At 37.6% G+C, this 23841-nt stretch overlaps 5 protein-coding genes across 6 annotated transcripts; 4 read left to right on the forward strand and 1 right to left on the reverse strand.

Moving 5' to 3' along the window:
* LOC108807875 (DEAD-box ATP-dependent RNA helicase 3, chloroplastic) lies at nucleotides 1-5347 on the reverse strand. The gene is made up of 8 exons (XM_018580106.2): nucleotides 4952-5347; nucleotides 4704-4840; nucleotides 2081-2594; nucleotides 1405-2007; nucleotides 1179-1322; nucleotides 992-1087; nucleotides 624-922; nucleotides 1-531 (listed from the first exon to the last, which is right to left on the reverse strand). Exons 1-8 carry the CDS (start codon nucleotides 5300-5302, stop codon nucleotides 453-455), a joined length of 2223 nt encoding a protein of 740 aa, XP_018435608.2. The 5' UTR covers nucleotides 5303-5347; the 3' UTR covers nucleotides 1-452.
* A 1309-nt stretch (nucleotides 5348-6656) lies between these two features.
* Nucleotides 6657-9492, forward strand: LOC108813577 (uncharacterized). 2 transcript variants are annotated; one of them, XM_018586164.2, is made up of 7 exons: nucleotides 6657-7116; nucleotides 7204-7364; nucleotides 7449-7522; nucleotides 7607-7756; nucleotides 7847-8132; nucleotides 8631-8864; nucleotides 8946-9492. In XM_018586164.2, the coding sequence occupies exons 2-7, from the start codon at nucleotides 7209-7211 to the stop codon at nucleotides 9318-9320; spliced, it is 1275 nt and encodes a 424-aa protein (XP_018441666.1). In that variant the 5' UTR covers nucleotides 6657-7116; nucleotides 7204-7208; the 3' UTR covers nucleotides 9321-9492. The 2 variants fall into 2 exon arrangements, with proteins under 2 accessions (XP_018441666.1, XP_018441667.1); XM_018586165.2 differs by having other exon boundaries at nucleotides 6657-7111.
* Nucleotides 9493-17014: 7522 nt separating this feature from the next.
* On the forward strand, nucleotides 17015-17754 carry LOC108810650 (uncharacterized). Its single transcript, XM_018582754.2, has 2 exons — nucleotides 17015-17261; nucleotides 17347-17754. Exons 1-2 carry the CDS (start codon nucleotides 17190-17192, stop codon nucleotides 17605-17607), a joined length of 333 nt encoding a protein of 110 aa, XP_018438256.1. The 5' UTR covers nucleotides 17015-17189; the 3' UTR covers nucleotides 17608-17754.
* A 2469-nt stretch (nucleotides 17755-20223) lies between these two features.
* LOC130495578 (uncharacterized) lies at nucleotides 20224-22009 on the forward strand. The gene is made up of 5 exons (XM_056986988.1): nucleotides 20224-20317; nucleotides 20413-20956; nucleotides 21040-21130; nucleotides 21194-21528; nucleotides 21598-22009. Exons 1-5 carry the CDS (start codon nucleotides 20224-20226, stop codon nucleotides 21929-21931), a joined length of 1398 nt encoding a protein of 465 aa, XP_056842968.1. The 3' UTR covers nucleotides 21932-22009.
* Nucleotides 22010-23478: 1469 nt separating this feature from the next.
* Nucleotides 23479-23841, forward strand: LOC108810092 (uncharacterized). Its single transcript, XM_018582223.2, has one exon. It carries the CDS (start codon nucleotides 23479-23481, stop codon nucleotides 23839-23841), a length of 363 nt encoding a protein of 120 aa, XP_018437725.1.

Genomic DNA, 23841 nt, shown 5'->3' on the forward strand with positions numbered 1-23841 from the left:
AATTGAGAATCATGATAAACTATGATTATGTATCTTATACTTGTGTGACAAGTCTATTCAGAACTTGATTTTCTATTACAAGGACATAGCACCTTGTCAGTACAAATGTGATCACATATAGCAGTAGAGATGCACAAAAAGGAGTAGTGTACATAGACTTACTAAACGCTTAATCATTGCAAAACTCAGAAACATGGAATCTGATCATTATAATAACCATCCATCGGCTTTGGCATGTTTCTGAAGCAATCTCTGAAAATGCCATTTGAGGAAAACCTTCTCTCTTGCTTACTTTCTGCACTATGCTTGTAATTAGACCTTGTCTGAAGTATACATCCTCAGTGATTGCACTCTAACCGTCTGAAACAAACAGTTGAAGCAAGAACGAATATGTATCAAGAACACCAAAAAGGACAAGGATCTCTCTCTTTCTCGCTCAAGAGCAGAACACTTTAAAACCCTCTCTTGTCAGGACAATCTGCTGCCCTGTGTCCTGAACTTCCACAATTGAAGCAAGCACCTCCAAAACTCCTAATTTACATACATCAAACAATCAGTTGATGAGGGCAAGTGTGAAGATTTTAACATAAGATTCGTTTAAAGCTCAAAAAAAAAAAACTCACCTCTCCCGGGAAGGAGCTCTGCTGCTTGATGATCTTCTGTCACTACCACCGCCAATCAACCAATCATCAGAACTCCCTCTGGAACCACCACCACGGGACCAGCTGCTTCCTCCAGCTCCACTGCTTCTACCTCTTCTGTTATCATCACCTCCCCAACTATCACGTCCTCGTGATGAACCTCCTCTACCGCTAAATCTTGACCCTCTAGAACCTCCTCCTCCTCCTCTAGACATCCTGTCTCTGCTTGAGAACCGCCCATAGTTATCACTAGACGGTCCATCGTCTTGCAGCGGAGGTAACTACAATCAAAACCCTTTGTTATTAGGCAAAAAGAACTTAATGAGAATATGTTATGTGGTATCGAAAACCTTTGTTATCATGGAGACACTGTTTCCTTCTGGCATTTCTTTCTCTAGTAGCTCTTTCGCAATGTCCTCTGGTAGATCAAAAACAGCTCCTTGCACCTGATATATTGTTAGCAGAAACAGAGATATCTATAAGACTATAGTTTTGAAAAAACACTGCTGATATAACTATCATTTCAATGATACTGACCCTTTCATCTGCAATCAAGAAGATCTTTCCAACTTCATCTGCAGCTGGACCGTATACATCAGAAAGAAAACCAGTGACAGACCTCGCAGACAAGAAGCCTCTAGAGTTTGTTGGATCTCGTATCAATTGCAAAGTCACCCATCCCTGAAGTTAAAAAAAGTAAAACTTCAACTCATGAAGTGTCGAACCTTCCAAGACTCTCAAGAAGCTATACAAAATCAAGAACCTGCTCATGACTGAGGAGAGATCTAGATGAAGGAGGCTGAGAGAAACCGCTGAGGTGAGCTAGAGCTGCAGCCAAAGCATCTGTTCCTTTGTCCTCAAATAATTTTCGAGCAGTTGCTGAGAAAAACTTGATAGACTCAGGGTGAACACCGTTTAGAGTAGCCACCACTTGGTCTGCTGACGCTTCCAACACGTCTCCAACGGTTGGTGGGCTAATAAACTCAAATCTGCAGCCTACATCACGCTCCAGAGACCTCACCGTTCTCTTCTGACTACTGGAGTGCATTAGAATGGCCGAGCCTTCTTTCCCTGCACGCCCAGTGCGACCAGAACGGTGCACAAAGGTCTCCGGGTCATTAGGAAGTTCATAGTGGATGACAAGATCTACGTTGGGGATGTCAAGTCCACGAGATGCAACATCAGTGGCAACTAGAACCGTGAACTTCCCTTGGCGGAAACCGTTGAGCGTTCTCTCTCTTTGATGCTGAGAGATATCTCCATGAAGCGCTTCAGAAGCTATACTGTTTGATAACGCTAGAGACACCTCGTCTGCATCTCTCTTTGTCTGTGTAAACACAATGGTCTTGCCACCCTTTGCATACACCTTCAAAGATTTAAAAACAGAACAAATCAATACAGAACTAAAGACACCAAGCAATCTATCAGCTGAGTCATACTGTTATAAGATCGCTTAGAATAGTGCGCTTTGATGTCGATGTGGCTGAGATTGCATAGAGTTTGATCCTCTCTGCAAGCTTCTCATCTTGGTCACCAACCAGATCAATATTCAATGGATTGTCAAGGTACTTCCTAGCCAGCTTCTTCACCCAAGTAGGCATAGTTGCTGAGAAAAGCATGTTCTGTCTCTTCTGAGGGAGATTCTCAAGAATCGACTCAACGGCCTCCTCGAACCCAACAGCAAGCATCTGGTCAGCTTCATCGAGCACCAAGTACTCGACTTCGCCTAGCTTGAGGCTCCTTCCTTCGATCAAGTCGATGATTCTTCCAGGAGTTCCAACAACAACATCGACGCCACGAGACAGAGCACTCTGCTGAATGGTGTAAGAGACGCCACCGTATACACAAACAGTGCTTAAATAAGGCGCAGACTCTTTGATCTCCTTCTCCACTTGCTTGGCTAGTTCTCGTGTAGGTGCAAGGACGAGGAACTTGGGAAGACGACCAGACTTCCTACTCATAGAAACAAAACAAAACATTTACAAAAACATCAATGTAAACCAATGTTCTAAAAATGTCTACAGGGCAGCAATTTATGCAAATTCAAATCGGTTTAAATCGGTTAAAACTGGTATAAATTGGTGTAAATTTGTTTAATCAAGTAACTAGAGCTTGACCCGCACACCCGTGCGGGTTTTAATTTTGATTTTAAAAAACTGATATTTGTTTTTCATAATTAATATCATATATTTTAGATGTGTCATTATATAACTGAATGTATATTGAGTATTTAATATTTTAGGTTCTTATACATCATAATCGAATTCGAACCATAGCGGATAATATAATTACTTTTGGTCATTTAATAATTTTTAGGTTATTTTAGTTTAAATTAAAAATATCTAAATCGAATTGGGTAATATAATTATTTTTGATAAAAATATTTGAAATTTTACATATATTAGTTATTTGGGTATTTTTAGGTTCCAATACATCAGAATTGAATTCAGTTGGACCAGAAGGATCCAATTCAAAAGTCACCAAACAAATTTATAATACTTGAACGAAGCCTAATTTTAAAACTCAAAAATATAATACCTGAAAAAACGATTCATATTTGAATGGGTATCCGAAAGACCATATTGCTAACTGTATATTATTATATTTACCTGAATAATTAAAAAGAGTAAAAGTACTATTTTAGTGGTATTGAGGCGTTTTAGTTTAAACGTCATGTGTTTTTTTCACATATTTATAAATAAATATTGATTTTATATAAATGTTAGTATATATTTTATAATTTAAATTTATTAAATATTTTTATTATGAAAATTTTAAATACAATATTTTTATAATTTATATTGAGTAATTTTATTTTTGTTTTGAATCGTCAACCGTTTTATTATGATTTTTAAAACATGACATGCCCAACTGCAAAAATATACTTTATATATATTTTTCATGGACCAAAATTTAAATGCATGACAAAAATGTTATATATACTATTTAAAATTTGGTGCTATATACTTAATTTATATCCTTCAGCATTTAACATATTCGATTTTCATTGGGATATTATTTATATGAAATATAAATAAAATAAAATATTTACAGATTTATATTCGAGTAGCATTAACTTTGTTTCTAACTTAGCCGAAGGAACATCAAATCGAAGAGTTTAGGATCTCGATTCTCGATTTTCATCATGCGAAACATTTTCTTTGGATTGTCATATTATTTGTGAATGGTTGTTTGTTAATGATTGTGTTAACAAAAATTTATATTTAATTGATTGCATAGAGTATCAAAATATGGTAAATTTATTGGTTACCTAAATTATAGGAAGTAGTATTTTTAATTTTAATTAAATAAGGAAAATACAATAAATACTTAACATTAGATTTATTAATTAATTCAGTGGCATAGAATTGTAAATATTGTGCAAGTTTAAGGGTTATTATTAATTTGTACTTCAGTTTTAATAGATTAGATGATGTCAATCAAGTAAAATTTGTCTAATTCTTTTTTTGTATATTTAAATTTTAGAATTCATCAAAATAATTTTATAGTTAGACACACACACAAAAAAACTAAAATATCTAATAAAAATGTAAAAATATATATCGACATATGTTAATGATATACAAAAATGTAAAAATATATATCAACATTTGTCAATGCAGATCCATAAAATTTGTCTAAACCTTTTTTGTATATCTAAATTTTATAATTCATCAAAATAATTTTATAGTTAGACACAAAAAACGTAAAATATCTAATATAAATGTAAAATATATAAAATGAAAAATATATATCAACATTTGTCAATGCAGATCCATAAAATTTGTCTAATTTTTTTTGTATATCTAAACTTTATAATTCATCAAAATAATTTTATAGTTAGACACACAAAAAACTAAAATATCTAATAAAAATGTAAAATATATAAATATGTAAAAATATATATCAACATTTGTTAATGAATAGGCCTAAGCCTAGAACCCTGATAATTCACCTAGTCTCTAATTCTCTAATTTCTATAGAAATCATAATTATTTATCCCCTAACGATTTCTTGAACATATGTGTAAACTAAGTGGATGTAAGGTAAAAAAAAAGGGACCTGAAAGCAGAGTAGTCTCCAGCTTGTTCAGTGAGGCGTTTAATGATAGGGATGCCAAAAGCTAAAGTCTTCCCAGTTCCTGTCTTTGCACGAGCTATAATGTCTCTTCCTTCCAATGCAGGAACCAAGACAGCCCTCTTCAGACAACAACAACAACAACACAGAAACCAAAAACCATTTAAGAACATAAAAGGACAAGACTTTTAAGAGTTTTTTTTCAGATTGAAAAAAGGACAAGACTTTGAAACCTGAATTGGGAAGAGGTGAGTGATGCCACGCTTCTCCAAAGACTCGCCGAGACGTTGAGGCAAATCGAGTTTCGAGATAGCGAGCTCTTCTGGGTCGTCGTCGTTGTTGTCGAATTCGTCGGAAAGGCCGAGGCTTTTGAAAGCTTCTTCGCTGAGGACGGAGTTGGGAGTAGCGACGGCGGCGGAGGGAGAGGAGTGGATGAGACGAGTTCTTCGGAGAGAGATGGGAGAGGAGAAGAAAGGGTTGTCCAGAGAGAGAGGTGAGAAGCAAGACCTCTTTCTGGAGATGGGTTTTGAGGTTTCGAGGTGAGGGGCTTGGTAGAGTGATGGAACTCCCACCGTCGACGCCATTGTTTTTGGATACTCGCCGGAGGTGGTGAAGGAGGAAGGATAAGGTGAGAGTGTGAGTGAGGTTCTTGCCAAGTGGTGTAATAATAATCAGATATGATGGGCCTTTAAATGGGCCGGTATTTTGTAAACTCAGGATCCTTTTATTTCTGGCGTAACATATGATGTCTTTTGGGATTATTTTGTAAAGCTAGTTTCATTCGCTGTTGCTCAAAAAAAAAACTGTAGTTTCATTCGCTTGCTTTACTTACACATGGAATAAAACTTTGATCTTGATCAAAAAAGAGAAAAAAAAAACTTTCACCATGTACATGTTTTAAGATTTATATAGATAGTAGCAGTACTGGATAGTAGATTAGAAAAGAGAGCTGGAAAACCTTTATTTGTGTTATCTAACATATCATTATCTAAAAACTGGAATAGTTAAATCGATAGAGAACAAAAACATTTCTCAAAAAAAAAAAACATAAAAGCATAACAAAAATATCCAAACATAAGAAACATACAAACCACTAAAATAATATCAATCTAGGATTTGCGATTATTTGCAAAATGATTTTCTTTGTAATAAGTTTTAGTTAATTTTAAGTAAATGAGGGAATATATATTATGATTTTCGTTTTTTAAAAAATACTATAAGGTTTGGGACCAAAGCTCATAATTCTTCCAAATTTGAAACCATAATATGTAATATTAGTTTTTTCACGGAGGTTATTTAAACTGGGAAATTTTGAACAACTTATAGTATTGTAATATGATTTTAATCCAATACTTTAGAATCATCTATAGAATTGTGTATACAAAGTTATATTTTCTTACTAAAAAGATATATTAAAAGACATTAAAATCACTAAACTTTCAAAAAATGTATAACAATACTAAATTTTAAAGTATTTGTTTAATAACAAGATCAATAAAATTATTTCTAAAAAATCATTTCAAATTAACCAGCACAAAGATTAAATATAAAAATAATATTGTAGACAGTCAATTACTAAACCAGAAAGACATACCCAAAAAGAAAACGAGCCAACTCTTTCTTTAGCATTTGGTACCAGGTAGCACTGGTACCAGGTAAGACGTACCCAAACCAAGTAAGCTCTGGCATGCCAAAATACAAATAAGAACTCTTTCTCTAGCATTTGGTACCAGGTAAGCTCTGGCATTGCCGACAAATGATATTGTAGTATTGTTTATGATATCATGAAGCTTGTCTATTTATATTTTAAATCATCAGATTAGGTAAAGACCTTGTGATTGAATTATTAAGGAGAAAAAAATAGATTATTCCAAAAATAAAATTAAAAAAGAAAACGTTACAAAATAATAATAATTTAGAGTTTGGAGTACACAGGCTGGATTAGATGGACGTTGATTGGGATTCTAACTCGTTGCTGATCTAAAAATCTTCAATTTAATCTCTTTTAGATTAGCTTCGCTGTGAAAGCCCATCTCCTCCCTAAAGCTTGCTCCTTCCCCAAGGAAGGAAGCAGAAAGGAAAAGGCTTATCAAAACCCTCATCTCCTAATCCACAATCAAACTCCTCTCTCTTCCTCAATTTAGGGTTTACATTGCTCTCTTCCCCGATCTTCGATTTCACACGAAATCATCAAAACCCACCACGAAAAGTTACCAACTTTGCTGATTTAGGGTTCTTCCCAATCACGGATCCGTAATCATTTCTGCTACTTCCCTCATACGAATCATCAAAACCCACCACGAAAAGTTACCGCCTTTACGGTCGGATCTCGATTTTCACCAAACCCTTTTGCGGAAAATCTCAACTTCTTCTTCACAGATCCGTCTTAGGAGGTCAGGTTTGTATACCCTTTTGCTTTGATTACATAGTTTTTTGAATAGTTTCTTTCAATTTACGTTTTTTTTTTCTTTTGTTCGTTTTGCAGAAAAAATGGCGGATACGATACCGTTTTATCTCAACATCGTGGCGTTTCTATGCACTGTTGGAGCCATTGCCTTGGCGATATTTCACATCTACAGGCATCTCTTGAACTACACTGAGCCAACTTACCAGAGATACATCGTACGCATCGTCTTCATGGTCCCGGTTAGTCTTCTCCTCAAGCATCTCTAACCTCTTGTGCCATTGTTTTTTAGTTCTTAACATGTTCTTGATTGGTTTGCTTCTCAGGTTTATGCCTTCATGTCATTCTTGTCTCTTGTCCTCCCTACAAGCTCCATATACTTTGATTCCATACGAGAAGTGTGAGTAATAATTACATTATAATGGCAAATAGGCTTTTGTGACATTTATATATCTCTAATGACTTTCTTTTTTGGTGTTTTCAGTTATGAAGCTTGGGTCATTTACAACTTCCTATCACTGTGTTTGGCTTGGGTTGGTGGTCCAGGAGCAGTGGTTCTTAGTTTAAGCGGTCGCTCTCTACAACCATCATGGTGTCTCATGACTTGTTGCTTCCCTCCATTGACATTGGACGGGTAAAGTTTCCTCCAATTGAACATTACACAACCCTCTTAAGCTGACATCTATTGATAAGAACATCATGGTGTCTTTTTTTTTGGATGCAGGCGTTTTATTAGGAGATGCAAGCAAGGTTGTCTGCAATTTGTGATCCTGAAGCCTATCCTAGTGGCTGTAACACTTGTGCTCTACGCAAAAGGGAAGTACAAGGATGGGAACTTTAACCCTGACCAGGCGTATCTCTATCTTACCATCATCTACACCATATCCTACACGGTGGCTTTGTACGCGCTTGTTCTGTTTTACATGGCGTGCAGAGATCTTCTCCAGCCGTTCAATCCTGTCCCCAAGTTTGTGATCATTAAGTCTGTCGTCTTTCTTACCTATTGGCAGGTAAATTTTGACATCAACTCTTGGCTTATGCTGATTGCTATCTTCCACATATAGTTGTTTTTTAAAGGCATGCGGGTCTGGTTAGTTCGGGTTATTCGGTTTGGTTAGCTCGGTTCAACATAAATCTTACGAATTAATCGGAAATTAAATTTGGTTCGGTATTCGGTTAGTTTGGTTTTTGAAAATCTTACTGAAGTTTTTTATTTCTGTTAGATTTTGGTTTAATTTGTTGAAATTGCGGATAAATTTGGTTAATTTCGATTGGTTAATTAGGTTATTTCGGTTTGAAATTGGTTAGTTCGGTTCAGATTTTTGGTATGGTTTGGACTTTGGATACAAGTTTTCTTTTTAAAGAAGAAAACCGAAATAATTGATTACTGAACCGAAAACCAAAGTTTTTCAAAAAGAAACTAATAAATCGAACCGAACTAACTCTAGTTTGGTTCGGTTCAAAATCTAAGGCCTAGTGTTTTTTGCTAAACCCTCTTCTTTGTACAGGGTGTTCTAGTTTTTCTTGCTGCAAAATCTGGATTCATACAAACCGCAGAGGAAGCAGCTCATTTTCAAAATTTCATAATATGTGTGGAGATGCTAATCGCTGCAGCATGCCATTTCTATGCCTTTCCATACAAGGAGTACGCGGGTGCCAATGTTGGTGGACCTCGCAGCTTCTCAGGGAGCCTATCACATGCTGTAAAACTAAACGACTTTTACCATGACACTGTTCACCAGGTTAAACTCATGTTGTTTCAAAACCGTTGTGGTCTTTTCAAATGATTATTTTGGTTTCCTGATTGATTGGTTTATTAACAGTTTGCACCTACGTATCACGATTACGTGCTCTATAACCATAATGAGGGTGGTACTGGTGACGAAGGGACAAAGAAGTACCGGTCGAGAACCTTTGTGCCAACTGGTCAAGAGATGGATGCAATGAGAAAGAACAAACCAGTGTATGCAAACAAGATAGATGGTGTTTCGGTTTCGAGTAGTCTGTCTTCAGGGGCAAGCTCGCCGAAAAGCTCCAGCGTAGCATCTGATCCTGCGCGTTCCGAAGCTGTGAAGTCTTCCTTGATTGTTGACGCCTCGGATTCTCTTGATACAATGTATGATATGACGCTCATTGACATTGATATATCTAGTTTCCCAAGCAATGTTCCCTCGGCAAATGAAAGTGGGCCTAGATAGGAGCAGGAATGAGATGTAGAAAGTACCATTAAATGTACAAAACATGCTCCTAATAGCTTCTCAGGTGTGTTCTTAGTTGGAAGATGTTAGTACTCTGATAGAGTATAGATCTATGTAAAGGGAAGTACTCGTGTATTTTCAATGAGAAAGAGAGTTACAGCTTGAGTGTGAATAGTACTAAGCTCTCATGGCGAACCTAGCACAAATCCACCAGACTCATATCGTCTGTGAAGTAAAGACTCATGACGTCTCTAACTGACAACATCAAGCATAAACTCATAAAATGAATAACGACTTCTATTTATAGTACTTTAGCTCACTATACTCTATAACTGCTAATACTCCCACTCAAACCGAGTCTTTGCTGACTTTTATTAAACTTCACTCCTCTTGAATATTCAAACTTCCTTTCCCTCCACTTCCTTGCTTCTCTTCTTTCGGTAATATACTTTCTTAAGCCTATCAATACTCCCCCCAATGAAATCCAGCTTGCCCTCAAGCTGGTACGATGGAAAACATCTACGGAACTCCTCCAATGTCATCCAAGAATCCTCCAATGTAGACTTCTCCTTCCAATGAACTAATAACTCCATTTCGCCTTTTGCATCATAACGTTTCTCCAAAATGTCTGCAGGTTCCCATGGCTCATCAGCTGCTACAATAGCCCCCGGTGGCAACACCATGCTCTGTTCTTGCTGTCCCAAAGCCAGTTTTAACTGTGAAACATGAAAAACTGGGTGAATACGTGCTTCGGGAGGCAAAAGCAGTTTGTATGCTGTTTCGCCCACTCGCGCAATGATCTGATAAGGACCGAAGAATTTAGCTGCCAACTTCTGATAAAAGCGTCTAGTCACACTCTTCTGTCTGTATGGTTGTAACTTCAAATAAACCATGTCCCCCACCACAAACTTCACATCACGACGCGACTTATCAGCCTGTTGTTTCATTATATCTTGAGCCCGAAGTAAATTCTGCTTCAAATCGTCCAACATCTCGTCTCTTTCGCGCAACGCAACATCCAACTCATAGTTAGCAGTCGAACCCAACTCGTAACGAAGTAGAGGAGGTGGATCACGCCCATACAACACTTTAAACGGCGTAGTTTGTAAAGACTTGTGAAAAGTTGTGTTGTACCATAGCTCCGCCCACGCCAAATACGCATGCCAAGAACGCGGGTGAGAAGAACTAAAGCATCGCAAATAGGTTTCCAAGCATCGGTTTAACACCTCTGACTGACCATCCGTTTGTGGGTGAAACGCAGTACTATACTTCAATGTCGTTCCTGCCAATCGAAACACTTCTGTCCAGAATGAGCTCAAAAAAATTCTGTCGCGATCGGAGACTATACTCCTGGGAAACCCATGTAACTTGACAATCTCATTCACAAACTTCTTTGCCACATCCAACGCTGTAAACGGATGTTTTAAACTTATAAAGTGCGCGTATTTACTCAAACGGTCAATTACCACCAAGATGACATTGAACCCATTTGAAGTCGGAAGCCCTTCAATGAAGTCCATATTGATGTCTTCCCAAACTTTCTCAGGAATTGGTAATGGCTGTAGCAAGCCTGCTGGAGAGAGGGTGGAGTGTTTGTGAGTCTGGCACACACTACACGAAGCCACATATGTCTGAATCATCTTGAACATGCCTTTCCAAAAGAAAGAGCACTGAACGCGTTTGACTGTCTTCAACACGCCTGAATGACCACCCACTTTGCTGTCGTGTGCCTCTTGTAGAATAAGAGAAATAAACCTTGAAGATTTTGGAATAACCAAACGATGTTTGGACCATAACTTCCCTTCCACAACTCGGTACTTCTGAGATTGTAGCACACCCGACTGAATCTTTCGTATTAACTCCTGAATACTCGCATCTTCACTAATCTCTTTATACAAGTCTTCCCACTGCAACGCTGTTGGGACTGTAAGAGACAACAACAGAGTTGAAACGGACATGGAACGAGACAATCCATCAGCTGCTTTATTCTCAGGTCCAGGTTTGTAGAAAATCTCGAAATCAAAGCCTAATATCTTTGTCAACCACTTCTGATATTCAAGATTCACTTCCTTCTGCTCCAGTAGAAATTTTAGACTTCGCTGATCCGTATGAACGTGAAACTTGCGGCCTAAGAGATAATGCTTCCACTTGCGTATAGCCATAACTATTGCCATTAGTTCTCTCTCATAAGCAGGTTTCAGTTGTTCTCTTGCTGTCAATGCGTGACTAAAATACGCTATAGGTTGCTTGTTCTGCATCAAAACCGCTCCGAGGCCAAACCCCGAAGCATCCGACTCGATGACGAACACCTGAGAGAAGTCAGGTAACGCTAATACCGGTGCATGAATCATTGCATACTTCAGTTTGTCAAACGCTTCTTGTGTCATTGTATTCCAGCAAAACTGATCCTTTTTTAATAACCCTGTCAATGGTCGTGCAATACTACCATAATCCTTAACAAATCTCCTGTAGTAGCCCGTGAGTCCCAAAAAACCACGTAGCTGTTTCACAGTCTTAGGATCAGGCCAGTTCTGCATTGCTACAACCTTCTCCGAATCTGTAGCCACTCCATTCACAGAGATCATGTGACCCAAATACTCCACTGTTTCCACCCCGAAAGTACACTTCTTCTGATTAGCAAATAGGCTCTGTTCTCTCAGCACTTGCAATACTTGTCGTAGGTGTTCTTCGTGAGACCGATGATCCTTGCTATAGACCAAGATGTCGTCAAAGAAAACCAAGACAAACCGACGTAGAAAAGGCTTGAAAACTTTATTCATCAATGCCTGAAATGTCGCCGGTGCGTTTGTTAGACCGAATGGCATGACTAAGAATTCATAATGTCCTTCAACTGTCCTGAATGCGGTTTTATGAATATCTTGATCCACCATTCTGATCTGATGGTATCCTGATCGTAAATCGAGCTTGGAGAACACTGATGCGCCATGAAGTTCGTCCAAAAGTTGATCGATTACCGGAATAGGATACTTATCCAAAATCGTAGCCCTGTTAAGAGATCTGTAATCAACGCAGAAGCGAAGAGAACCATCTTTCTTTTTAACAAGTAAAACAGGACTCGAGAATGGGCTTGTGCTGGGGCGTATGATCCCAGTAGCAAGCATGTCGTTCACCATCTGTTCCATAGCCACTTTACTGGCGTGTGGGTACCTATAAGGTCGAACAGATACTGCAGTAACTCCTTGCCTTAGATTGATCGCGTGTTCCTGTCCTCTCACCGGTGGTAAAGAAGTAGGAACAGCAAAAACATCCGCAAATTCTTGGAGTAGCAGTGAGAACTTTGGTGAAATTTCTGGAGTCGACGATGTAGCAGTAGAGGTAGCAAGCAGTGCTTCCCTTCCTGACTTACTAGCTCTAAAGACCGGCTTCAATGACTTGAATGAGAATTTGGTGCAATGTAAGGCCTTCTCCCCATACAAGGTCACCATTTCCCCATTATAGACAAACGAAAGGACCTGCTCCTTCCAGTCCACTTCGCACTTGCCTAATGTTTCAAGCCACTGAATGCCAAGTATCACATCGACGTTTCCCAGTTCTAAGGAGATGAAGTCACTTGTGAAGTTGGTATTATTGAGTTGGAAAGTGACTGCTTTGCAAGTTCCCACAGCATTTACAGTCACTCCATTTCCCAACAACACGTTCAAGCTGCTATCTACAGAAACACTCAATTGCAGCTTGTCCACAACTTCTGGAGATATGAAGTTGTGGGATGCTCCACTGTCGAGCATGACAATCACCTCCTGGTTGCATATATAACCCCTCAGCTTTGTAGTCTTTGGAGTATCAATGCCAAGATACGAGTTTAGAGATAATGTATATAATGTCTGCTGACTCATATCTTGGGGCTGATCTTCTTTCTCATCACGTAGATCAACCACTTCAAGCTCAATGCCATTAATGACTGTTAGGACGCGGAATTCTTTATGTGGACACACGTCTCTATGAGCTGGAGACCATGGTGCTTTACACTTGAAACAGATCTTGTCCTTCCTCATCCGATCAAGCTCTGCATCTGTGTGTTGTAAGCGTGGTCGAGCATTGTTTCGAGTTGGAGCTGCATTTTCTTTATTGGACGTTGACTCTAACTTCAGCGGTTCCGTGCGGTGTTTGTTGTTATAAGAGGCTGTACGAGCACCGGACGTCTGTCGTTGATAGCCTCCCCGCCCTTCACTAGCGGCCGAGCTTATCACACTACAGAACGTCGTCTTCTGCATCTTCAATACTGCCAATTTGTGTTGCGTTAACGTCACTGGTTCTTTCAAACGAATAACCTCCTTCATGTCAGGTTTTAGGCCATTGAAGAACACTTTGATTAGGTTCTTCTCATCTACTCCTGTCACTTGATTCCTCAATGCCTCAAACTCGTTCACATACTCCTCCACCTCTCCTTCCTGTTGGATACAGAACAATCTTGCAGCTGGATCATTGTCTATAGGTCCACTGAATCTGTCTAGCATTCGATCTGTAAATTGCTCCCAGCTCAAAAAAGGATCACTGATGATCTCTCCATTGAACCATTGTAGCACCGGACCTTCTAGACTCAAAGATACCAAATGAAGCTTCTCTTCTTCATTGTAGTTCCCAAACCTGAAAAATCGCTCAACTCGAGATATCCAATCGAAAGGTAACTCACCAGAAAACACAGGCATATCAATTTTCCTCAACATCTTATCCCGATTCATCAAAGCACCATTGATTCCCCGATAACCTAACTGTGGTGGAGATCCTTCCGTTTCAGAGATCGGAATCGGTACCTGAGAGATGTGAGGTTCCGACGATGACGCAATCTCCTTCCCTGGCCGATGATTTATGGCTGATGAGTTCTCAAATCGACTCAGTACTTCGGCGATATGATTCATCTTCCCCTCGATCGAATCCATCTTTGACTGTAGCGAATCGAGCTTCTTCGTCGTCGCTCGATCATTATGAGCTAGCTTCTCATAGTTGAGCTTCGATCGAGTTATCTCCTCGTGAATCTGTTGCATCTCTGTCGAATTTGTTGCCTCCGTGGTTATCATCTTATCTCGGTCGCCTCCGTTTCGCGTTTCTACCATCTTCTCGCTTCGCGGTGGTTCCGATCAGTTTCTCCGCACCAATGATAGAGTATAGATCTATGTAAAGGGAAGTACTCGTGTATTTTCAATGAGAAAGAGAGTTACAGCTTGAGTGTGAATAGTACTAAGCTCTCATGGCGAACCTAGCACAAATCCACCAGACTCATATCGTCTGTGAAGTAAAGACTCATGACGTCTCTAACTGACAACATCAAGCATAAACTCATAAAATGAATAACGACTTCTATTTATAGTACTTTAGCTCACTATACTCTATAACTGCTAATACTCCCACTCAAACCGAGTCTTTGCTGACTTTTATTAAACTTCACTCCTCTTGAATATTCAAACTTCCTTTCCCTCCACTTCCTTGCTTCTCTTCTTTCGGTAATATACTTTCTTAAGCCTATCATACTCCCTCCGTTTGGTTATAAATGAAGTTTTAGAGCTTTTGTTTCTTCTTTACGTTTCCAAACTCTTGTAGCTTTAGATGATGAGCCTTCTACTTGCATTCTCTCTTGCGGCATGTTTCTTGTTCTTGCCTGCTTTGCAGATACAGTAGAATATGGAACTTGTTGTTAATTGCTTCTCAAGCTTGTGAATTGTTTTACAGCGAGAACGTTTTTTATACACATACTAGATGAGTTGCAGAAGTTTACATTTTGTGTACATGGCGTTTGAGAGCATAGTAAGGCCTTGAAACTCTTTCAAGGGCTAAGGTTAACCAACCACTTGATCACTTATCAGAATTTGAATTAATAAAAAAATTAAACACAAATTCTTTTGATAAAATTTGATTTCAACACTAATACATACTCCTTCAGTTTCATTATTTATATATATATATATATATATATGTTTCTTTTTTTTGGGCAATATATATATATGTTTCTTAAAACCTTTTTAAGCAGATTAAAAATTATTAAATATATTATTTTACTATAATTATTTTTTTTTGTTAATTAATATGTTAAAATAATAGGAATAAAATTGTAAAGATTATAAATAAATACAGTTAAAAATATTAAACAACACTTGAACAAAATCTAAAACAATAATTAATATAAACATAATGATATATAAAGCTAACAAACTAATTTTTCAAATCTAACAATGGATGGGAATGTTTGATTAACCATTACGCAAGCAAAAAAAAAACACATTTTAACACATTTAAGAAAAAAAAACACAAATCAGTTGGGACTGATGTCTTTTGCATTTATCATCTCTTGTATTCATGTTGCCAAATGATTACACAGCTACTCACTTAGTGGCTTCTCTTCTCCTTAATCTCTTATTTAGACATAAACCCTCTTATTCAATCATTGCACATGGCTCTCATCAATTTTTTCTGTTCACTATAACATCAATTTTTTATTCTTTTCTCTCTATGTGACAACCATAGCCACATAGGTCAAATACATGGCAGCTGCAGTCTCTCTCTGACTCATGTGGTTAAACAAGAACTGCAAATGATTGAATAAGAGGTTTGAGAATTTCAGGTTTTAATAAATACAAACCAGCAATATAGCCATGTGCTTTCAGAATCTTTCCCTCACTCTCTTATCATTTAATGGAGCCCCTTTCTCTCATCAATCATCATCAAAGTGTTCTTTGTTTGTAATACTCAGCTGTATCTCACTGATTTCATTACTCATTTAAGTGCTACCTTAGTCTTAGAGTTACTCTCAATCACTTTATCTTTGAAACCATCTTCTTCTCTCTGTTTTCTACTTCTTCCAAGCTAAGATGCTGCAGATTATTGGTAAGACCCGGTCAAGATCAGCATGCAGCTACCAGAAGCTAAGTCATCATTACGTGAAGGTTACGCCAAGAGCTAAACGACATAACTGTGGGAAGAAGATCGAGGGCAAGTCAAAAGGGTTTAGACTAAACAGACCAAGGAAGCTGGTTCTTAAGGCACTGGTTTTACCAAGAAGGATCTTGAGCATTTACTCACGGATAGCAGATAAAATGTACAGAGAAGGTTTCTATTCCAGTCTCATTCTCTCTTCTCACTGGGGCTTCCCTATTGTGTTAGAGAATAAGCTGAGGTTTTGACGTTTGTGACTTTGTATAGACCAAAAAGAGATCAAAAACAGAGGAATGATGTAACTTAAACCAAATGCTTATATGATGTTATTGCAGTTTTAATGTTTTGAAATAGAGGAAAATATGAGAAAAATATCATAAGTATATGTTTTTGTTGGTTGATCAATAACGAATCGACTTAATGTTAAGTGTGTATTCAGTTGATCTTGGGAATGAGGTTATGTATATTCTTCTCTTTGATATTATAATTACGAAGTTCACACTCCATAGACCATAATCTTACAAAGACAAGCCATTCGCCATGTTAGTTGCAATGCCTAGTACATTATATATAGCATCTTTTTTGCTGGATTTAGTAGTTGACAATACAAGAGATAGACTAGTAAACCCACTATAAACACATTAATTAAATATAATTGCTGGAGATTAAGCGTGGCAGATAAAGCATCAATTAAGTGACAGACAAAGGTAAGAAAAGAGATAGCAGGCCACTTTACAGAACATAAAGACTTTACAAAACAGAATGTGATGATTTGTGACAACCACCTTGTTTTTTATATATGTGTTAAAATGAGAAGCAACACATTTAAAGATTGAAGCTTGTCTGTAAAGTAACTAACTTTTATGGTCACTTTGAGGGAATCAAGAAGCATCATTATAAAGCTGTAATAGGGCATAACATTTTCAGCAATCTTATAGAGAAACTGATGTGACAAGAAGAAACGAGTTCTAAGGAGAAGGTTACATGAGGAGCTTAGTGTATAGGAAGATGTGGTGGACAGTTCATAGAAGGACAAACAAGAGGAACTTACGCCAGGTATGTGTTGTAAAAACCTGAGATTCAGATTCATGGTTTCAATATTAGACATAAGTTTAAGAACAAAAGTGTTGTGATTTGATAGAATAAGTGTATATGTAACTTGGGGAAAGACTTGGAGGAGATACTAAAGGGGAGATTAGAGACCATAGACGAAGAACCTGAAGCAGAAGAGCGAGAATGGTTAGGAGAATCAAGGAAGCCAATGTTGGTTAAGGCTAAGATGAAAGTAGAGAAGGGAAAGGCAATAGTAAAAGCAAAAGTGAAAAGTGGGAAAGTGTTTTACATGTTGTGTGTTATTGGCTTAGCATCTAAACGTGGTTTTAATGATCTTGTTCTTCACTAAATCCTAATTTTCATTTTTCATCTTCTTGATGAATGTGTATATATGTGTGTATTTATTTCGGTTATACTTGTGTAGTATGCAGTTTTCTGTTTATTCTTGTCACACTTACTAAATGAAAAAGATGTCACTACAAGAAAACATCATTTTGGCGAGGAAAATTAACGAGGAAATATAATCCTCGTAAATTTACGAGGAACTTACGAGGAATTTACAAAAAAAGAAGTAAACCTCGTTATTTCCTCGTAAAATAGCGAAGACAATATTTCGTCGTAAATCCCACGTAACTTTACGTGGTCTTAACGAAGAAATACACTTTCCTCGTAAAGATCACGTAAAGATTGCATTATCTTTACGAGGAAAAGTGAAAATATACTTTCCTCGTTAAATCAACGTAAGATTACGTCACATCTACGAGGAAATGGTATACGTGAACTTAACGAGGAATTTTGAAGCACGTTTTTTTTTGGCTACCTACCTTTTCCTCGCAAATTCATCGCAAAACGTCAACTACCAGATTCGAAAATTTTCTATAAATATGGAAGTTTCAACATCATTTTAAACACACCAACAAGAAAAAAAAGAAAAACATGAAAGGAAAAAATGTCAGGCTCCGGGAATGTCTACGAGTTGCGGAGGTGGATGTATATGCATAGGGATGCTAACGGGAGAGTGACGAAAGAATACATTGTGGGACTGGAGACATTTATGCATCAAGCAGATTCCACACCGTTCGCCCTAGAAAGCGGTAAGATGTTCTGTCCATGTCGGAAATGCAACAATTCGAAATTGGCAAATCGTGAAAATGTTTGGAAGCATTTAATAAATAAAGGTTTCACGCCAAATTACTATATCTGGTTTCAACATGGAGAAGGTTATAATAATTATGATCAGAATGAAGCTAGTAGTAGTAATAGCAATTTTCAGGAAGAACCGGTTGCTCTTCATTTGCATAATGAACCTAGTTACCATCAGGAGGAGCAGATGGTAGATTTTGATAGGGTTCATGATATGGTAACTGATGCATTCGTAGCTCATGATGAAGATGAAGAACCTAACATAGATGCAAAAAAGTTTTATGAAATGTTAAATGCGGCGAATCAACCACTTTACAGTGGTTGTAGAGAAGGTCTCTCTAAATTGTTGTTGGCTGCTAGAATGATGAATATTAAAACTGATCACAATCTATCTGAAAGTTGCATGAATGAATGGACAGACTTGTTCAAAGAGTATTTGCCGGAAGACAATGTGTCTGCTGATTCTTATTATGAGATTCAGAAACTGGTGTATAGTCTTGGGTTGCCTTCAGAGATGATAGATGTTTACATCGACAACTGCATGATCTACTGGGGAAATGGTGAGAAGTTAGAAGAATGTCGATTCTGCAAGAAGCCACGATTCAAGCCGCAAGGACGGGGACGTAATAGGGTACCGTACCAAAGGATGTGGTACCTACCAATTACAGACAGATTGAAAAGATTGTACCAATCAGAGCAGACTGCTGGAAAGATGAGATGGCATGCCGAGCATACTCAGACGGATGATGAGATGACACATCCATCAGATGTAAGAGCCTGGAAACATTTTAAAAAAGTATATCCGGAATTCGCTAGCAATATCTCGAATGTGTATCTCGGATTATGCACAGATGGATTTAGTCCATTCGGAATGTCAGGGAGACAATATTCATTGTGGCCAGTCTTTCTTACGCCATACAACCTGCCACCGGAGATGTGCATGCAACCGGAGTTGCTATTCTTGACCATATTAATACCTGGTCCGAAACATCCTAAAAGGTCGCTGGATGTTTTCCTGCAACCACTGATAAAAGAGTTGAAGGATTTGTGGTCAACAGGGGAGAGGACGTATGACTGTTCAACGAAGACGAATTTTACGATGCGAGCGATGCTTTTGTGGACCATAAGTGACTTTCCTGCCTATGGGATGTTGTCGGGATGGACTACACATGGGAGATTAGCTTGTCCATATTGTAATGGAGCGACAGATGCGTTTTAACTGAAGAATGGGAGGAAGACAAGTTGGTTCGATTGTCATCGTAGATTTCTTCCCATTGGTCATTCGTACCGAAGAAACAAGACATTGTTTAGGCACAAAAGGATTGTGAGAGACACTCCTCCTCCATATTTAACTGGAGAAGAAACTGAAAAGCAACTCAATTACTATGGAGCTTTGAAAACAGTTCCTCGTGGTGGTAATTGGCATGTTCCCCCTAATATGCCTGATTCTTACGGTGTTCATCACAACTGGCACAAAAAAAATATATTTTGGGAGTTGCCATATTGGAAGGATCTTCTTCTGCGCCACAACCTCGATGTGATGCATATAGAGAAGAATTTCTTTGAGAACATCATGAATACAATATTGAATGTCCCGGGGAAGACAAAAGACAACATAAAATCGAGGTTAGACTTGCCGGATATTTGCTCAAGAAGCGAGTTACATATAAACAGCAATGGGCAAGTTCCTATTCCGATATTCAGATTGTCTTCAGAAAAAAAGTCGGTGTTGTTCAACTGGGTAGCATCAGAAGTGAAATTCCCCGATGGGTATGTTTCAAATCTGTCTAGATGCGTTGAAAAGGGTCAAAAGTTCTCCGGGATGAAGAGTCATGAGTGTCATGTCTTTAAGCAACGACTACTTCCCTTTGCTTTTGCGGAGTTACTTCCTACAAACGTATATGAAGCACTTGCAGGTACTATATTATATATTGCAGTTATTTTATATATAATGATTTAGTTTGAAATATATATGACTAATATGTGTATAATTGTTTTTGGAATATACAAGGCATTGGAGCATTTTTCAGGGATCTGAGCACCCGCACCCTTAAAGTAGAAGTCGTGGAACAGCTTCAAGAGAACATTCCCATCTTATTGTGCAACTTGGAGAAGATATTTCCTCCTGGGTTTTTTGACGTAATGGAGCATCTAGCTGTCCACCTTCCATATGAGGCATTGCTTCGTGGACCTGTACATTACGGATGGATGTATCAGTATGAGCGAGCCATGAAATATTTGAAGGGAAAAGCAAAGAACCTTGCAAAGGTTGAAGGTTCTATAATTGCTGGAAGTTTGACGGAAGAAACTTCTCACTTCACATCGTACTACTTTGCGTCAAAAGTACGTACTCGGAAAAGAGCTCCAAGGAGATATGATGATGGTGGTGTCGCGCCAACATACGCAGTTGCTGGTGTTCCAGACATCTTTAGCCAGATTGGACGACTGGGTGGGAAATCAAAAGAGGTTTGGTGGTCGAGTGAAGAAGACGCTCATAGTGCACACACCTATATTCTACTTAATTGTAAGGATCCATTGATTCGTTATTTTGAAAGGTAACATAAATGGACACGTATATATAAATTAACACATATATATAATTTCCAAATATTAATTAATATAAAATGTGATTTTACAGCCTATTTGTTTCACAAGTCGAAGAAACATTCCCTGGTATATCCACAACTGACGTAGACAAAAGGAAAGATCAACACTGGTTGAAGAGTCAGGTATTAACTCAAACTCTTTATTCACAAATAATTTGTATTTTAACGTTCACTTTGTTTTTGCAGGTTGATTTTGACGACGATGCAGATTATCCTAAGTGGTTACATGAAGTAATTCAATCTCCACATGTAAAGGTCACCACTTCACAGATGTATTTCACACGAGGCTATACTTTTCACACATATGAGTATGGTAGACAGCGGGCGACCAGTAACTATGGAATATGTGTGAAAGGGGAAACCGATTTCTACGGTATCTTGACAGAGATTATCGAAGTGGAATTTCCAGGGATATTGAAGCTGAAATGCGTCCTCTTCAAATGTGAGTGGTTCGACCCCGTCGTCAACAGAGGTGTTCGGTTTAACAAATTCGGTGTAGTTGATGTCAATGGTGGACGAAGGTACAACAAATTCTTTATTTGGCATACATGAGCAGAATAAGATTACTTCTATGTTTTCTTTATTTTCAGGTACAACAAATTCGAGCCTTTCATCTTAGCTTCACAAGCAGATCAAGTTAGCTACCTTCCATACCTTCGGATGAGAGAATCGGGAATAAATTGGTTATCCGTGATCAAAGTTACACCTCGAGGACGAATCATTAGTGGAGAAGAACCACCATTGCAAGAAGAACAGATAAATGAAGTTGAGGAACCTGAACAACAAATTGATGACATTCTTCTCATTGATCCGCATAATCATGAGTATGAAGATCTTACCGACGATGGCACAGACGAAGCTGTTGAAGACGAGTTTAATGAAAATGATGATGTTTCTAGTGATGACGAAAATGTATCCGATTGATGTATTTGTGTTTTAATATGATTGATTTTCAGACTTAATGCATGTGATTCGATTATAAAGAAAAAAAATATTGAGTTTGAGGTTTTGAATGAAAAATAAAAGATTGAGGTTTGGGATTAGAATATGAAGAGTAGAAGATATGAAAGATGGTGTTTGTGGATTGGGGTTTTTGATTTTAGGCGTTTAGAAAGCAAACCTCGTTAATTCCTCGTAGGTTACGACGAAATAACGAGGAAACTAGAAAAAAAGAAAAATGCGGGCCTCGTTAATTCCACGTAAGCCATAATCGTCGTAAAGACCTCGTAATCTTACGAGGTTTTAACGAGATATGTTGTCTAAACCCCTAAACCCTAAACCCCAAACCCCATCTTTCTTATCTATTTTGTCTAAATCCCAAACTCCAAACCCCATTAATAATTTTATAATTTTCAAAAGATTATATTTTTAAATCTTCAAAAGATTATATTTTTAAATCTTCAAATGATTATATTTTCAAATCTTCAAATAATTATATTTTCAAATCTTCAAATGATGATATTAGAAGTTGAAGAATTGTGGTTATAAATTTTGAGGTTTGAAATGTTAAGAATATTGAGGTTTGAGGTTATGAATGAAAAATAAAAGATTGAGGTTTGGGATTAGAATATGAAGAGTAGAAGATAGGAAAGATGGTGTTTGTGGTTTGGGGTTTTTGATTTTAGAGATTTAGAAAGAAACTCTAGACTATATATATGTTGTTGTAACTTTGTATTTCCATAGAAAGTGGCTGAATAATTCACCATCTATGTGCATTTTCCTGAATCATATTATTATCAACCAATAGATTAATGAAAACGAGTTCTAATTTGTATAAGACGGCCTCTTTCAATTGATTGGGCAGTATAAGCCCAACGAGCTCTATGCATTTTTCAGACTCATCACAACAAGCGCTAAAAACCAACAACAAAATCAAATATGTATCCTTGCTGTGTTTAATGGCAATTGGTTAAATAGAGAATGTTAAAAATTATGCCTTAGATCGATTTTTTTTTTTTTGCAAACAAAGATCGATTATATACAATAGAGATCTTTTAACATGGAATTCCTGATACTGTATCTATAAATATTAATATTAGTTATATCGTTATCTCAATTTTTAAGAAATTTACAATTTTAGTTATTTAATTTGAGATATTTTTAGTGTGAATATTTTTCGTGATCTTGAGATATTCAGAGTTATAATTGATAATATTTATATTGAAAATAATAATTGGAAAGACTTGAAAAAGAATAAAGAAAAAGACCAGCGAGATACCGTATCAATTAAATTAAATAGGTAAATAAGTAAAGTCGTTAATTAAATTAATTGAGACAGCGAAGGTTTCTGATTGGAAACGAAACCGAAGTAAAGCCGTGTAGGAGACAACAGCAGCAACAACAACAACAAAAACCAAACTCCTGTTCCTCTCAATTACTCAAATTCTCATTGACCATCGTCCTCTTCTGCTTTCGATTCCGATCTTCCTTTCTTTTTTTTGCTATCTGAATTCAGAAACGGCGTCTGGTTAATGCCTGGAAGCCACGGGGAGATCACGGTGGTTGAGCAGAACAGAGTCGATAACGACAACAACAAGACAAGGAGGAAGAAGAAGAATAAGAATGAAGAGGATGAAGTTGAGAACGAGAATCAGTTAGTAACGCCCTCAGTTTCAAAACCCAGGAGGAAGTTTACAGACGGGTCCAGAAAGAAACACAGATCACGTTCTGGGTCGTGTAAAGGAGGATGCTTTTCTGTGATGAGACCTCGCAGAACAGAGGAGGAGGGTTCTCCTTCTTCTGACCCTAACGATGAAAGCTTCACTCATGATATGCTGAGAGTTATGTTGGAGAACAGTGATTTCTTCTCTGATGAATGCAATCCACATCGATGA

The sequence above is a fragment of the Raphanus sativus genome, chromosome 6, assembly GCF_000801105.2.
Source record: "Raphanus sativus cultivar WK10039 chromosome 6, ASM80110v3, whole genome shotgun sequence".
Taxonomy (NCBI): domain Eukaryota; kingdom Viridiplantae; phylum Streptophyta; class Magnoliopsida; order Brassicales; family Brassicaceae; genus Raphanus; species Raphanus sativus.

Excerpts from the sequence above, each read along its gene's own strand:
- LOC108807875 (XM_018580106.2), bottom strand. The coding sequence starts at position 5,302 with ATGGCGTCGACGGTGGGAGTTCCATCACTCTACCAAGCCCCTCACCTC. Across the intron at positions 4,841-4,951 it reads CTCACCTCTTCCCAATTCAG|AGGGCTGTCTTGGTTCCTGC; the intron begins GTTTCAAAGTCT and ends TGTTGTCTGAAG. Across the intron at positions 1,088-1,178 it reads TCTTGATTGCAGATGAAAGG|GTGCAAGGAGCTGTTTTTGA; the intron begins GTCAGTATCATT and ends ACAATATATCAG.
- LOC108813577 (XM_018586164.2), top strand. The coding sequence starts at position 7,209 with ATGGCGGATACGATACCGTTTTATCTCAACATCGTGGCGTTTCTATGC. Across the intron at positions 7,757-7,846 it reads CCTCCATTGACATTGGACGG|GCGTTTTATTAGGAGATGCA; the intron begins GTAAAGTTTCCT and ends TTTTGGATGCAG. Across the intron at positions 8,865-8,945 it reads ACCATGACACTGTTCACCAG|TTTGCACCTACGTATCACGA; the intron begins GTTAAACTCATG and ends GTTTATTAACAG.
- LOC108810650 (XM_018582754.2), top strand. The coding sequence starts at position 17,190 with ATGAGGAGCTTAGTGTATAGGAAGATGTGGTGGACAGTTCATAGAAGG. Across the intron at positions 17,262-17,346 it reads ACAAGAGGAACTTACGCCAG|AATAAGTGTATATGTAACTT; the intron begins GTATGTGTTGTA and ends GTGATTTGATAG.
- LOC130495578 (XM_056986988.1), top strand. The coding sequence starts at position 20,224 with ATGAAGAGTCATGAGTGTCATGTCTTTAAGCAACGACTACTTCCCTTT. Across the intron at positions 20,957-21,039 it reads TTGATTCGTTATTTTGAAAG|CCTATTTGTTTCACAAGTCG; the intron begins GTAACATAAATG and ends GTGATTTTACAG. Across the intron at positions 21,529-21,597 it reads GATGTCAATGGTGGACGAAG|GTACAACAAATTCGAGCCTT; the intron begins GTACAACAAATT and ends CTTTATTTTCAG.
- LOC108810092 (XM_018582223.2), top strand. The coding sequence starts at position 23,479 with ATGCCTGGAAGCCACGGGGAGATCACGGTGGTTGAGCAGAACAGAGTC.